Raw genomic sequence first — 15,244 nt, 5'->3', positions numbered from 1 at the left:
AGTATTTAAATTTTTAAACACACTTTCACCACATTTTGCACATAACATTACAGTAAAATCTAGGGTGTGACAATGCTAAATACCTGAGTGTCACCCCCTCCCCCCCCCCCCCCGAGGAGGATGGAGTGTTCAAACTCACATTCACACACGCACACTCCACAGGAGAATTGGGAGCCCCCTCCCTCTCTCGCCCGTTTGTAACCCCTACTGCAAACTTAGTGCAAGAGCACAAGCGGCTCAAACTGGACATAGGGATATTCTGCCCGAACTAGTATAAACCCTCGTGTCTTTCTTGCACACCATCCGAGCCAGATGCGCAATCACGAAATTCACTAGTCGGCGGTTCGAGACACCGAAAATGAGGTCATGATGTTCTTGGCGGGGTGTGGAGCATCTACTTTCTTCCCGGCTTGGCATGTGCTACATATCCTATCTTTCTCAAAAAAAATATTGGTTAGTCTAAGGATGTGCTCGCCCTTTTGAAGTTTAGCCAAGTTTCTCATCCCGACATTGGCTAGTCGGCAATACCAAAGACAACCTAAGTCAGATTTTGCCACTAAACAAGTCTTGGGCTCAATAGTTTTCTTAAGAAATCAACAAGATAAAGTTTGCTCTTTAAACGAAAGTAACAAAGGAATCCTCCCTTCTAAAGACGATCACACCCAGGTTAGTAAAGAGATAATTGTAGCCTATTTCACAAAGTTGTGAGACCAACAACAAAATGTACCCTAAAGATTCAACCAAATAAACATTAGAAATTGAGGTGTCATTTGAGATAGCAATTTTATGCAATCCAATTACATCCACTTTGCTATTGTCTCCAAAGATACTAGTTTCTTTAGGTATGTTATGAAGCTTTAGGGATGTGAACAAATCCTTCTCCCCAGTCATATGATTTAAGCATCCACTATCAAGCAACCTTGCGGTGCCACAGGAGGAGTAGGCCTACAAAATAAAATAAGCTTGGAATTTAGGTACCCAAAAAGATTTGGGTCCTTGAGAGTTAGATGGATACACTTTTGGAATCCACACACTTCTAAGAATGGCCTTCTTAGTGTCGGTTCTAATATACTTGACCACTATTTTACCATTGTGGTCCACTATCACCATATAGTTGGTAGTGTAGCTTGGTGATGGCTCATGCTTGACAACCTTGGCCTTGTTGGAAGCCTCAACACTTTTCTTGACTTGAGAAGGAATTGTGGTGGTCACAGCATGTGCAATGTTCATCAAGTACTCAAGGTTTGCTCCCTTGGTGAACATAACACATTTCTTACCTTTGATCACCTTCCGCTCATTTGCCTTAACTCCTTTGTAATGTCCAAGCCCATCTTTTTTTTAGATACATTCCATCTGTTAACCTTAGATTTGGGCTTGGCATTACCTTCGTACCCATACTTCACCAACATGTTCATCCTTTCTAGTTGAGCATCCTTTGATTGGACCAACTTTTCTAGCTTAGCCATGTTAGTAACACAAACTTGTACATCAATTTTATAACATTTTGAACACCCTTCACTTGTGGAGATATTGGAGTCAAAAGTTGCTTTGGAATTGGTTTTGGTGCTTTCCCAAAGAGAACTATAGTTAACTTCAAGATATTTATATTTGACTATTAAGTATGAGAAGCTTTCTTGAAGTTCACTATGAGTGGCCTTTAGGGAAGCTAGAGATTCATTTATCAAAGTGTTCTCCTACTACATCCTCTCTTTTGAATCATAAGCTAGCGATAGATCAATGATTAATTTTTCAAGCTTCACCTTTTCCTCGGCAAGAGCCTTCTCTAAGGCAAAGTTTCTCCCCTTTTCAAGGATGAGCAAGTCTTCTTGCCTATCGAGATACTCCCTCTTTTTCTTCAATTTCTCTATAAGATTTTTAATTTCTTTAAAACATTTCTTTTCAAATTATTTAATCATGTAAGCTCTATATTTTCTCATCATCCAAATTATTTTATGCATCATTAAATATGGAGGAAGGTTGGAAAAAAGAGGTAGATGATTCTTGTATCTTACTACCTTTCGCCATGAGGCAAAAAGGAGTGTCATCTTCATTATCGGAGATGTTGTTGAAGAGCTTTCTTGATGATTTAGGTATGGCTAGAGTTGCCATCCCTTCTTAGTCGAAGTCTTTATGACTAGACTCCCACTCTTGACCAACATGAGTATGACGTTATATTTCTTTTTGTAGTCCTTGCTCTTCTCCTTGTACCTCTTCTTCTCTTTTTCTTTGTTCTTCAATTGTGGGTAATCGACAATGTAGGTAATAGCCCACCTCCTTGCACTCATAACATCTTTTTTGTGATGACCTCTTTTTTTTCATCACCACCTTTCTTATAATATTTCTTCTTCATGAACTTATTCAAGTTTCTCAAAACCAAGGCCATTTCTTTATCGGTGGAACCTTCATCATTCCTGCTCATCTTGTGGCTAAGTGACTTAGCTACGGATTTCACCAAGAAGTTGATTTGGTGTCTTGATCTTGAATTTTGCATCTTTTCTAATCATTGTTGCAAGGGTAGGGTTCCTTGGTGTGAAAGCCCTAAGCAACTTCTTTATTACTTTTTGATCATCCCACTCCGTGCTTCCAAGAGATCTAATGTCCGATACAAGGACCATTAGTCTATCATACGTTTGCCTCACGGTTTTTTCATCATTCATGACAAAGTACTCTAACTCCCTTGTAACAAATCCATCTTGCCTTCCCTAATCTCATCGGTCCCCTCACGAGCCTCTATTAACGTATCTCAAATCATCTTGGCTATTTCAACATTGCGGACCTTGTTGAATTCTTGAGCATAAAGAGAACTTGTAATGACCCTCACGGCTTGCGCATTGCGAAAATAGTCTTGAGCTTGCTCGCCCGTGGGTACACCATTTGTAGACGGAATTAGAACTACAACCACAACTTTCCAAATAGAGGGGTGAAGCCCATAGAGATATATTATCATATCATATGACTACTTGGAATAATCCGTCCTATTGAAGAAGGGAGGTTTTCCCAAGTTGATCGACTGAAATTGTGAAAAGGATATTGAGATGATGCATAGTTATGAGTGACTTGATGTAACCTGAAAAAGAATGTTTTTTTACTTTCTTCCTTGATTCTCTTTTTCATCAATTTCTTGGCCTTCTTCTCAACCTTGGCTTTCATATTTCCTTTTCACCTTCTTCTTGCTTCCGTATGCCCCTTATCTTATCACTTGAACTTGAGTTGTCACTTGAGACGGATCCATGAATGGATGGTGGATGGCTTGTCTTGCCAAAAGGGTTCCTGAAACCTCCCCCAAATCTAGACCGGTAAAGGCTTGAGCGGAATCAAGAGATTAGACTCTGATACTAATTGAAAGGATCTTGGTGATGCAAAGAGGGGGTGAATAGGCGTATATGAAATTTTCTAAAAAAATCTTTGCAGCGGTTAAATCTGTTGGAACTTCTGACGGGTCGAAACTTCCAACACAGGACCAGAACTTCCGACAAAAGGAAAGTTCTTATATGAAATTCAAAATTAAAATCAAAACTGCAGAACCTGTTTGAATCAAAAGTTCAAAAGTTGAGCAATGATGCTAGGAGACTTCTGCAAGTGATCTTTGCAAGCAATACGAGAATGTAGATTGGCACAAAACATAGGTCAATAAGAACTAGATAAATGCAATAGTACAAGAAACAAGAGATTTGTTCGCTGAAGTTCCCTTCCACCAAGGAAGCTACGTCTCCGTTGAGGAGCTCACAAAGAGCCAAGTCTTACACTAACCCTTTTCCTTCCTTAATCAACTATAAAGGAGGATTGAGTCACTTAATATGAAATCCACAAAGGATGGGTAATACAAAATTCCCGGGACGCGCACTCACGAGAGGACGCTCAACCGGACGACGCTGAACCATCTAGAAGCAAGCTTAAAGAGTAACAAACACGAATCGAAGAATGGAGATGCTTCAAGTGCTCTTGAGATGAACATAGATGACCTCACACTTAAATCCTAAGTCTCACACCTCAATCTCCAAACTCTAGCTCAAAACAACTCAAAGATTAGCTCTTGAAGGGATCGGGGAGGAATATCGGGAGCTCTTGGAGATGTTTTTCTCGGGGAAGGTCAGCCGCAAGTGAAGAGGGGCTGACGGGGTATAGATAATCGAGCCGCAAAAGTAGTTTTTAGTGTGCAGGATAAGCGAATGTCGGAACTTCCGACCATATTAAATCAGCCTGGTTGGGGATCAGCTGTCGGAAGGAGCTGGCAACTTCCGGCCCATGGTCGGAACTTTCGACACACACAGAGTCAGTGAGAAACAAGTATGCAAGTGTGTGATTTATATCTCTCATAGATGGTTAGTATCTTAATTAAGCACTTTGACATCTTCATAACATCTATTCACGCCCCCCTTAATAGTACGGTGTTCCTATACAAAGATTCAAAATAGAAATTAATAAAAGATCTTCTTTTAGCTCCAACACCGTATTTTAAATAAATTGGTGTCTTTTCTTGCGCTTTTTCATTTCATCGAATTTTAACTTATCATGACTTGATAAACTCATTAACTCGTTAATTATGCATATCATCAATACTATAACCCACTTAGGGGATCCAATACATTTTCATGGTGAAGACGGAGCTTGCAATTTTTACTGCTTCCTGGTCCTAATGCACTGTGTTGTGGCGCTGATGCTACTGTAAACAATATCTTTGTGGTCAAGCTTGCAACATAGATGCTTTTTGCTAAATAAGAAGGCCCCACCTGTCGGCGCCGTTTGACGGGTTGGGGCGTGGACAAACCCCACCAGGAACTAGTTTATTGCTGCCGCACTGCATCTGCATGCGTGGAAGGCAAAACGGTGGTGGTCCAACGGCAAACGGAACTAGATTGAGCCGAGGCCCACCACCGACCGTATCAGCTCCAAGCGAAGATGAAGAGAACGACCGACTCCTGGTGTGCCGGGGCCGGGCCCACCCATCGCATTGAAAAGTCGCATTCCGTTCGATTCTTCCCTTCCTTCCTCCCGACATAACTCGCCGCCGCCGCCGCCGCCGCCGCCGCCGGGGAGATCTCGCGCCCCTTCCCTTCCCTTCCCTCCCCTCTCGTGTAGGATTTCGCGCGGATCCGATTCTCCTGCTGTGCCAGTTACTTCTTCTTCTTCTTCTCCGATGCATGCATGATCGATCTCCCCATTCCGTTTGCTATTTGGGCCGGATTATCCTTGGACGAGATCTCTCTCACACGAATCATCCGTCTGCTTTAGGAAGGAGCAAGCAAAGAGGGAGGCATGACGTGGTTCCGCGCCGCCTCGGGCGCCGCCCGCCTCGCCCTCCGCCGCAGCCTCGCCACCCGCGCCCCGCCAGCCGCCGCCGCCACCCGATGCGGCCGCGGCTTCCACTCCACCGCCCTGCGGCCTCGCTCCGCCGCCCCCGCGCCCCGCGCCGTCCCCCTCTCCCGCCTCTCCGACAGCTTCCTCGATGGCACCAGCAGCGTCTACCTCGAGGAGCTCCAGCGCGCCTGGGAGGCCGACCCCTCCTCCGTCGACGAGTCGTGGGACAACTTCTTTCGCAACTTCGTCGGCCAGGCCTCCCCCTCCGCCGGCGTCTCCGGCCAGACCATCCAGGAGAGCATGCAACTCCTCCTCCTCGTCAGGGCCTACCAGGTCAACGGCCACATGATGGCCAAGCTCGACCCCCTCGGCCTCGATGACAGAGCCGTCCCCGAGGACCTCCGCCTCGGCCTCTACGGCTTCACGGACGCCGACCTCGACAGGGAGTTCTTCCTCGGCGTCTGGAGGATGTCCGGTTTCCTCTCCGAGAACCGCCCCGTCCTCACCCTCCGAGAGATCCTCAGCAAGCTCCAGCAGGCCTACTGCGGCCCCATCGGCTACGAGTACATGCACATCCCTGACAGGGACAAGTGCAACTGGCTCAGGGAAAAGATCGAGACCGCCAAGCCCAGGGACTACGACAAGGACCGCCGCCTCGTCATGCTTGACAGGCTCATCTGGAGCACGCAGTTCGAGAACTTCCTCGCCACCAAGTGGGCCACCGCCAAGAGGTTTGGCCTTGAGGGTGGTGAGACGCTCATCCCTGGCATGAAGGAGATGTTCGATAGGGCTGCTGACCTCGGCGTCGAGAACATTGTCATCGGGATGCCGCACAGGGGGAGGCTCAATGTCCTTGGTAATGTCGTCCGCAAACCATTGTCACAGATATTCAGCGAATTCACTGGTGGCACAAGGCCTGTTGAAGGTGAGGATGGGCTCTACACCGGAACTGGTGATGTCAAGTACCACCTGGGTACCTCCTATGACCGCCCAACTCGTGGTGGCAGGAGGATTCACTTGTCCTTGGTTGCCAATCCCAGTCATCTGGAAGCTGTTGATCCTGTTGTTATTGGCAAGACGCGTGCCAAGCAATTCTACTCTAACGATGCTGAAAGGACAAAGAACATGGGTATTCTAATACACGGAGATGGTAGCTTTGCTGGCCAGGGTGTGGTCTATGAGACGCTCCATCTAAGTGCCCTCCCGAACTACACTACTGGTGGAACCATACATATTGTTGTCAACAACCAAGTTGCCTTCACAACTGATCCAAGAGCTGGCAGGTCCTCCCAGTACTGCACAGATGTCGCCAAAGCCCTGAATGCTCCTATATTCCATGTAAATGGTGACGATTTAGAGGCTGTCGTCCGTGTCTGTGAGCTTGCAGCAGAGTGGCGCCAGACTTTTCACTCAGATGTGGTTGTCGATCTAATCTGCTACCGCCGTTTCGGGCATAATGAAATCGATGAACCCTCCTTCACACAGCCAAAGATGTATCAGGTAACCCTACTACTGCTTGTTCAGTTTATTTTTCATATACCGTTGACCATTTCCCCATAAGTTGGTGCTTCATGTAGTTTACTGCTCTTCTTCAATCTTTTTTAGCTGGCTGTGCATGTGCATCTTATTTCTGTTAACTCCGTATTCTTATGCTTTTCTTAGAGGAACACTAGATAGTCATTAAGCTGGTCGTAGTATAAGGTTACAAAAGAGGCCACTGGACCTGTTCCCTATCTTCCTCTCTCCCCCTTCCTTTCTAAATATGCTTTGTTTCATAGCACATTGCTTGACCCTGGTGAACATTCGTGACAGGTCATTAAGAACCATCCCAGCTCATTGAAGCTTTATGAGCAGAAACTGCTAGGATCAGGAGAAGTCTCGAAAGAAGATGTCCAGAGGATCCATGACAAGGTGAACCGAATCTTGAATGACGAATTTACAAAGAGCAAAGACTATGTTCCCAACAAGAGGGACTGGCTCTCTGCTTACTGGACTGGCTTTAAGTCACCTGAGCAAATATCACGTGTTCGCAACACTGGGTAACGGCAATCTCTGTTGATTTCACTTCATAGTCTTTTATTTAATTATTGGATGTTGAAAATGCCTCCTATGCAGGGTCAAGCCGGAGATACTGAAACGTGTAGGACAAGCAATTACTACACTGCCTGAAAACTTCAAGCCACACAGAGCAGTGAAGAAGATTTTTGAGCTTCGTGCAGCTATGATTGAGAGTGGTGAAGGAATTGATTGGGCTGTTGCAGAAGCCCTAGCCTTTGCAACACTTATAGTGGAAGGCAATCATGTTAGGCTAAGTGGACAGGATGTGGAAAGAGGAACTTTCAGCCACCGGCATGCAGTTCTGCATGACCAGGAAACTGGAGCGAAGTACTGCCCACTTGACCATGTTGCGATGAATCAAAGTGCGGAACTGTTTACTGTGAGTAACAGGTAAGTTTGCTTATGGATCTGCCAAATTTCTTGACTTATTTCAGTCAGAAGGGTAGTTCTTTTTTTTTCTTATGTTATGTATGTTTGCAGTTCGCTTTCAGAATTTGCTGTCCTTGGGTTTGAATTGGGTTACTCCATGGAGAACCCTAATTCATTGGTTCTTTGGGAAGCACAGTTTGGTGACTTTTCCAATGGTGCGCAAGTCATGTTTGACCAGTTTTTGAGCAGTGGAGAGGCAAAATGGTTGCGCCAAACAGGCCTTGTTGTTCTGCTTCCTCATGGTTATGATGGCCAAGGCCCTGAACATTCCAGTGCCCGTTTGGAGCGCTTCCTTCAGGTAACTCACAGCAGCAATATTGTCTAGTTATTAGTTGTTCAGTGCATCTGTGGCAAGGAGGCCCCTTTTTTGCATCCTTGTTCTATAAATTATCTAACGTGAGATGGTTTTGGTTTTATCTGAATTATTTTGAAAGAGATTATCCAATTTTTTATGCGTTCAGACAAATCTTTTTTGTTTGGCAAAGTCATGCCATGTGAGTATACATAGCTATAAATTCTTATGTGAGATATTTTTTGCTTATTCAAACCATTTGAAAAGAAATTATGCATTTTAAATGCATCTGTACAAATCTTTTTTTGTGTGCGAGCCAATAATTTTGTCATGTAAGTGTACAGTAGATTCGGTACATTTCCTTTTTGTAATAATTCAGATCTTTTGCTGGGCTGGAATGTTTGGACCAGAATGTGAACTTGATTGCTTACATGAAACTGATGATATCTTTTGCACCAGATGAGCGATGACAATCCTTTTGTCATACCTGAGATGGAACCGACACTTCGCAAGCAGATCCAAGAGTGTAACTGGCAAGTTGTGAACGTGACAACTCCTGCAAATTATTTCCATGTGTTGCGTCGTCAGGTCAGCTTACCTTAATCTGCAGGGGTTTTTATTCCTGATCCTCGCATTTGGATGCCATTTTGCTCACATCGATCATTCTTTCAATTCTTGCCTACTGTTTGTGGTGGGGATGCTCTAGATACATAGGGAGTTCCGGAAGCCACTGATTGTAACAGCTCCTAAGAACCTGCTTCGGCACAAGGATTGCAAGTCCAATCTTTCTGAGTTTGATGATGTTGAAGGCCATCCGGGATTTGATAAGCAGGGAACACGTTTCAAGCGACTGATAAAGGACCGTAACGATCACAAGCAAGTCGAGGAGGGTATCAACCGTCTTATATTATGTTCTGGGAAAGTAAGTATGGCTTGCCAGTTTTGTAGATTAGATCAAGCTTGAAGTGTTTCAATATCAAATCAAGCAAATTACTGGTCCAGGAAATATGAACCAGTTTCTGCACTGCAGGTTTACTATGAACTTGACGAAGAGCGTAAAAAGTCAGAGCGCAGTGATGTTGCAATTTGCAGAGTTGAGCAACTTTGCCCATTCCCGTACGACCTTATCCAAAGAGAGCTTAAGAGATATCCATGTACGTGAGCTTTTCCTCGAGCATTTAATCTTCCACGTTAATAATTTGTTTTTCTTAGATGTTGCGACACATTTTTAATTCTGGATACACTTTGAAAGCGCTCTTGACTGTCATGTTTGCACGGTGTAGATGCGGAGATTGTGTGGTGCCAGGAGGAGCCCATGAACATGGGTGCATACAGCTACATCTCTCCTCGGCTGTATACTGCCATGAAGGCTCTTGGGCGGGGTTCGTTTGAAGACATCAAGTACATTGGCAGAGCACCTTCAGCTGCTACAGCCACAGGCTTCCTGTCGGTTCATGCACAGGAGCAGTCAGAGCTAGTAAAGAAGGCACTACAGCCGGAACCGATCAAGTTCCCCTGATGGGGATGCAAGATCTTCACGGTGCTGTTGCTTAGTACAAACTGTCGTGAAATAACAGGACCCTGACATGCCTGTTTGCAGGAGGCTCAACATACCGAACGTGCATTTTAAAAGTTTTGCACGTTCTTTTCTTTTTCAATTTTGAGGCTTTTGTGCTTTCTTTTTGGAAATAATGACGCATTATGAAGACATGAAGCTGTGTGAAACCGATGTCATTCATTCGACTTTGCTTTCATAGTGGCTTTGTGTTGTGCTGGTGTTTGCTCTTCAGGGTCAGGTTCAGATAATCCATGGATGTTTTGGGGATTTTATCGGATTGCATTTGCATCATGTTTCAGGAAGCAATTTGCATCAACTGACAAAGGAAGACTCTGTCGACGCCAGGCCACTACTTCTACGCAGGCGCTTCGTCGTTTGTTAGCTACCCAAGGAACAGAAGAGAAAAAAAAGAGAGAGTAAGACGCGGAGCTTGGGCCGCTACAACTGTGGTAAGTAGATGAAACTGGCCCGTGAAAACCACCCTGGGCCCATTGCCGCTGTTTGTCAGTCATCACCGCCATGCCCAGCCCAGCCTACACCTATTCGTCCTTTCGCATCTCGTCGGCATCGCCATCGCCGCCATGCCGCAGCTGGCCGCCGCCGACGCTTTCCTTATTCTCGAGTTCATCGCCGGCAACCGCCGCATTCCCCACGGCATACTAGCTGCCCTCCTCGCCTTCCTACCCCCCTCCTTTTCGCCCCGCACCTCCCCGCGCCTCCGCAAAGCTCTAGTGCTCCGCGCCCTCCACGCCGCCCTCCACGCCGAAGACGCCTCCTCTTCCTTCACCCTCCTCGGCAAGGCGCGCAGGGTCCTCGCCGACCCCAACGCCGCCGCCTGCTTCCCGAACCAGCTCTCTTTTGCAGACAGCCAGGAGGACCACGGGGCTAGGGCCGCAGCCGCGGTTGGCGATCTCAAGCGCTTCCTCGACCACGAGTGGGCCAACCTCCCACCCTCCATGCTTGAGCTTGCCGCTGATCGCCTCGCCGGACACAGGTCCCTCCAAACGTGGGCCGCCTCCGACCATGCAAATCGTACAAAGCTTCGCCTGCTCGGTACCCCCAATTGCCAATCCATTATCCTGATCTCTTTTCTTCGAAGCAATTACCATGTTTATTTTTTAAAAAGTAATACCTAAGAATTTATGAATGAATGAATGAAAATTGTGGTTACTTCATGCAGTAGGTGAGTCCACAGAGCGTGAGATTTTAGCCAAGCTTATGCAAGATGCACCCGCTTCTAATCCACCCATCCCACCGGAAGTTCCTGATATTGCAAAGGATGCTAATGATGCTGATGGTGCTCAACGAAACAATGCGGCTTATCCTTCTAACCAAAGCAATGAAGCTGACCGTGCTCAAGGAGGCATAGCTGAGCATCAAAATGTGTCCATAAAAGGAGCACAGCGGGTCCAACTTCCAGAGAAGTCTGTCCCTGCATCTAATAAGCGCAATCTTGTGGAGAGACATCCCAATGCAAGTACTTATGAGGTAACTAATTCACTGTGGTTTTATTCGCACTATGAAGGTTACGTACGTGTCACCACCTACATACTAGATGAAGTCTATCAATCCCATATTGAAGTATCCATCTTCTAGTAACTTGGCAAAGCACATTGGACTAGTTGTTGTTCTTTTTTTGGGTAGAACATAAGAATAGCATATGGGCAATATGGTGATAATGTTATGTCATCTTTTTGGGCGCAGTGGGATGGCTTGGGTGACTCTGATGATGACAGGCCAGTAGGGAAGCGTGAGTTACCCCCTTTTGAGAGGAAACCACATCCTTCCCCTGCATGTGCACATAGGATGAGAAAGAAGTGGAGTGAGATAGAGGAAAAAACCTTGTTAGAAGGGGTGGTGAAGTGAGTAGATATTTTTGTTTCCCTCCTTACTCTTACTGTCTTAACATTTTGTTCTAACTCCAGTAAGGTGACCTTGTACCCTAATTTTGTATGGTCAAACGAAGGTATGGCAGAGGCAATTGGAAAGATATCAAAATGGCTTACCCTGACGTCTTTGAAGAGAGATCAACGGTATGCATTTTGGCTGGCATCCCATTTCTAGCCTTGGACGAAGACTTGGGCTTGAAATTTTGAGTCTGATGTGCAGGTAGATCTGAAGGACAAGTTCAGAAATATGGAAAGGCACCATGAATCGGCTTGAGGCCTGGTGGTGTTGTGCTTTTCTACTCTGTAGATACTAGTATAATATGATGGCGGCAGTATGCAAATGAAGGTCTGTAAGGATGCGTTTGGATCCTAGGGACTAAACTTTAGTCCTCTCTTTTGACACCGATTAGATGTACTAAATAAGGGTTAATTGCAAAACTAATTGCATAAGTCGTGGCTAATTGTCGAGACGAACCCATTGATGCTAATTAGCTCATGATTAGCACATGTTTGATCTTAGTGAATTCGTTTCGTGAATTAGTCTTCATTTATGCAATTGGTTTTTTAATTAGCCTATATTTAATATTTCTAATCGTCCTATGTGACAGGAGGTTTTAGTCCTATGGATCCAAATAGCATCTAAGGTGGGGCGCACACATTTTTTTTCTGTGTTGTATTTGTTGTGTCTAAGGGGCTGTTTGGACGAGGAGGACTGTCACATCGGATGTTTGAGATCAATTAGAAGTATAATTAGGAGTATTAAATATAGGTTAATTACAAAACTAATTGCATAAATGGATATTAATTTATGAGATGAATCCATTAAGTCTAATTAGTATATGATGCGATCATGTTGTGCTAAGTTTTCATTTATATAATTAGTTTTATAATTAGTATTTATTTAATACTTCTGATGACAGGACCGGCGGATCCACCCGTCAGATCCAAATAAAATAAAAGGAGAGTCTCGAGCACTGGGCATCTTCTCTCACCTCCACTCCACATGATCTCTCCTCCGGATTCCTTTAGGGTTGACTTTGACCCGCGCAAAGGGTTTTCTCTTTGGGAAGGAGGGAAATTTACATACAACGCTCCAATGATGCTAACTGTTAGGTATGTTTGGTTGTCTGACTTGCCCACTAACCTTGCTTGGCCAGACAAACCATGCTAGTTGCTCTCCCTCAAAAGATAGAAATAAACAGGGTTCCTCACTTCCTTGCCCTCTAAACCTTGCCCGCCTTGTCTGGATTCAAACCAAGCAAAGGAACCAAGCATGATTGCTTGCCCTCTATCCATGCTATGCAAGGTTAAGGCGAGGCCATTGTAGCCGCTTGTTCGTCGCTACTGGTTAGCAACGATCGAATATCTCTCTATCGTTCTTCTTTCTCCTCCCCTCTTTTCTTCCATCTTTCTTCTTTCTTCCTTCCAAGTGTGACACATGGCACTGCCCCCTGTGGGTATAGCCCATGGCCGACAATCACCTCGTTGCTTGGCGCTCCACCCCCTATCGCCAAGTCGACCCAGCATTTACTAACCATTCCACCCCCTCTCGTTGCTTGGTGCTCCACCCCCTATCGCCAAGTCAACCCAGCATTTACTAACCATTCCACCCCCTCTCGTTACTTGGCGCTCCACCCCCTATCGCCAAGTTGACCCAGCATTTACCAACCATTCCACCCCCTCCCATCGCCTCAGCCGACCTCCCTCCCCCCCATAACCAACAACCACTGTCGTCCATCCCTCTCACAACATAGGCTAGGAAGCCCTTCACGACAAACCCTAAACCTAACCTTTCTTCCCCAGTTCTGACTTCTGACGAGATGACATTGCTGACTGGTGACCACTGTCAGCATGGTGCCATGGTCTTTTGGGGGGAGAGGAGGAGAGACATTAGCGATCAGAGGAGAGACAAGGTAAGGATAAGGTCGTCTGCTTCAGCAACCTGCGTTTGCGTGTGACGTCTGGTTTGCTACCAACTGTAGCAGAGAAATTGAAGCTAAGCAAGGGAAGCAAGAAAACCAAATACGACCATCGATAGGATAGGACTGTCAAAGTCGAATCTCAATTGATCATGCATAGTACTGATCTTTTTCACTACAACCTGTATAGTTAAGTAAGCATATGTAGTGGTAATGGATTGTGCATAACGCAATTCCATTCATGTTCAGGCATTCTAGTTCAACAAGCAAGGATGAAGTTATTAGGTAAAAGAACACAAGCAAATAAGTAGCTAAATGGGTAGATTAGAAATATGAACCATTCATTTGCTTAGCATTAAAGGTGTCTCTACAAAGGAACCTGCTAGAGAAAATTAAATATACTTTTAATTTGACTTTGTATGATCATATCTTTCATATTTTGTCGAAGAATAATTTTATTAAGCCCTTTGATAATCAAGTCATGCCATCACTTCAAGAGTTAGAAGAACAAATATATTGCAAATGGCATAATTCATTTGACCATAGCATTGAAAATTGTAATATGTTTTGACGAAAAATAGAATTGGCTTTTGATAAGAATGATTGAAATTTGTTGAAAATAATCTCAAAAGTGATAATCATAAAAAATCCAAAAGGAGCTGGGGGCAAGCAAACTCTTTCCGGTCTAAGTGAGAGCCCGTTCAACTTGTTGTGCAGACAAAACCAGCTAGGCTGGATTTCGAAACCAGCTTTGAGCCCACTGAGTCACAGATGCTCAAACCAAAAATTTTAGAAACTAGAGATAAAACGCCATGTTGAGCATAAGAGCAAAAGGCCAAAACTCACATTCAAAGAACTTCTAGCTAAATATCAAAGGAACAATGAAGCAAAAAGTGCTAATCAGTCAGGTAATGTTAAATCATTAAGAAGGGTCACCTCGAAAACACAAGTTTAAATATCGGAATTGGCAAAAAGGAGAGTTCTCTACTATAGCTTCGGATTATCCTTCTGGTCCTCAAATGCCAATACCTTATGGACCACCTCCCAACAGTTTTGCTCCTTATTATGAGGGTATTATCATTCATGTATGCATACTCCATCGTAGTTTATACCATATTATGTAGAGTATGCAGCTTTAAGAACGCTGTTATTTGAAGGACAAATATATCCTAAAAACCTTTTTTAGCAAAATAATTAGTCCAGAGCAAAATGAAGAAAGTGAGCGAGCAAGTTTATCAGTAAAAAAATGATGACCGCAAAGAACAATGTTGAAAATCTGAACAATTGCAAAATCTCAACAAAAGGAGATAACAGTGTTGAAAATAAATAAAAAATTGCCACTGATGTCCAAAACTAAAGCATGGTTCGTCAAGTTGGCAAGGATGAAGCCATTAGCGCACAAGAACTAAAAGAGAAGAACTTAGGCATGCGTTTCCAAAGAAAGTATTCAAGCGAGACAAAAATGATGTCCAAGTAATAGGTGTAACGAAGGCAAATTAAAGGAGAAGAGTTAAGAGACAAATATCAAATCAATCGTTTGCACCCAATCATCACAGTTACGGGTCACTACATCATCAATGTTATTCAAATTTGCTACCAGTGCTAATGAACCCATCTTCAGGTATATAATTGTTATCCCACTTTCTTTGATCGTTGGCTACATGGATTTTTTATATCACGGAGGGTTTCTGCCAAATTATTATGCATTCTAATTAGTGGTTTCAAAAGCTGAATATTTGGTTGATACATAAGGTTACAAAATTATATTTTGACTATATTATAATCAACATAAGGCTGATAT

At 44.3% G+C, this 15,244-nt stretch overlaps 2 protein-coding genes across 3 annotated transcripts; both read left to right on the top strand.

Annotated features, from left to right (window-relative positions):
* Positions 1-4,935: 4,935 nt before the first annotated feature.
* LOC112881663 (2-oxoglutarate dehydrogenase, mitochondrial-like) lies at positions 4,936-9,823 on the top strand. The gene is made up of 8 exons (XM_025946454.1): positions 4,936-6,798; positions 7,111-7,337; positions 7,414-7,746; positions 7,837-8,083; positions 8,537-8,665; positions 8,784-8,999; positions 9,108-9,231; positions 9,361-9,823. Exons 1-8 carry the CDS (start codon positions 5,257-5,259, stop codon positions 9,594-9,596), a joined length of 3,054 nt encoding a protein of 1,017 aa, XP_025802239.1. The 5' UTR covers positions 4,936-5,256; the 3' UTR covers positions 9,597-9,823.
* Positions 9,824-9,928: 105 nt separating this feature from the next.
* Positions 9,929-12,287, top strand: LOC112881664. 2 transcript variants are annotated; one of them, XM_025946456.1, is made up of 5 exons: positions 9,929-10,688; positions 10,819-11,123; positions 11,340-11,497; positions 11,602-11,668; positions 11,745-12,287. In XM_025946456.1, exons 1-5 carry the CDS (start codon positions 10,217-10,219, stop codon positions 11,796-11,798), a joined length of 1,056 nt encoding a protein of 351 aa, XP_025802241.1. In that variant the 5' UTR covers positions 9,929-10,216; the 3' UTR covers positions 11,799-12,287. The 2 variants fall into 2 exon arrangements, with proteins under 2 accessions (XP_025802241.1, XP_025802240.1); XM_025946455.1 differs by having other exon boundaries at positions 10,816-11,123.
* The last annotated feature ends 2,957 nt before the right edge of the window (positions 12,288-15,244 follow it).

Source organism: Panicum hallii, chromosome 2, assembly GCF_002211085.1.
Source record: "Panicum hallii strain FIL2 chromosome 2, PHallii_v3.1, whole genome shotgun sequence".
In the NCBI taxonomy this organism is placed as follows: Eukaryota; Viridiplantae; Streptophyta; class Magnoliopsida; order Poales; family Poaceae; genus Panicum; species Panicum hallii.
The sequence above is the reverse complement of the archived record's forward strand: the minus strand, read 5'-3'. Positions and strand labels throughout refer to the sequence as shown.

What these genes read in the sequence shown, in the direction of transcription:
- LOC112881663 (XM_025946454.1), top strand. Translation starts at nt 5,257, where the DNA reads ATGACGTGGTTCCGCGCCGCCTCGGGCGCCGCCCGCCTCGCCCTCCGC. An exon ending in GTTTGGAGCGCTTCCTTCAG is followed by an intron (nt 8,084 to 8,536) that starts GTAACTCACAGC and finishes CTTTTGCACCAG; the next exon opens with ATGAGCGATGACAATCCTTT. An exon ending in AGAGCTTAAGAGATATCCAT is followed by an intron (nt 9,232 to 9,360) that starts GTACGTGAGCTT and finishes TGCACGGTGTAG; the next exon opens with ATGCGGAGATTGTGTGGTGC.
- LOC112881664 (XM_025946455.1), top strand. Translation starts at nt 10,217, where the DNA reads ATGCCGCAGCTGGCCGCCGCCGACGCTTTCCTTATTCTCGAGTTCATC. An exon ending in CCAATGCAAGTACTTATGAG is followed by an intron (nt 11,124 to 11,339) that starts GTAACTAATTCA and finishes TTTTGGGCGCAG; the next exon opens with TGGGATGGCTTGGGTGACTC. An exon ending in TTGTTAGAAGGGGTGGTGAA is followed by an intron (nt 11,498 to 11,601) that starts GTGAGTAGATAT and finishes GGTCAAACGAAG; the next exon opens with GTATGGCAGAGGCAATTGGA.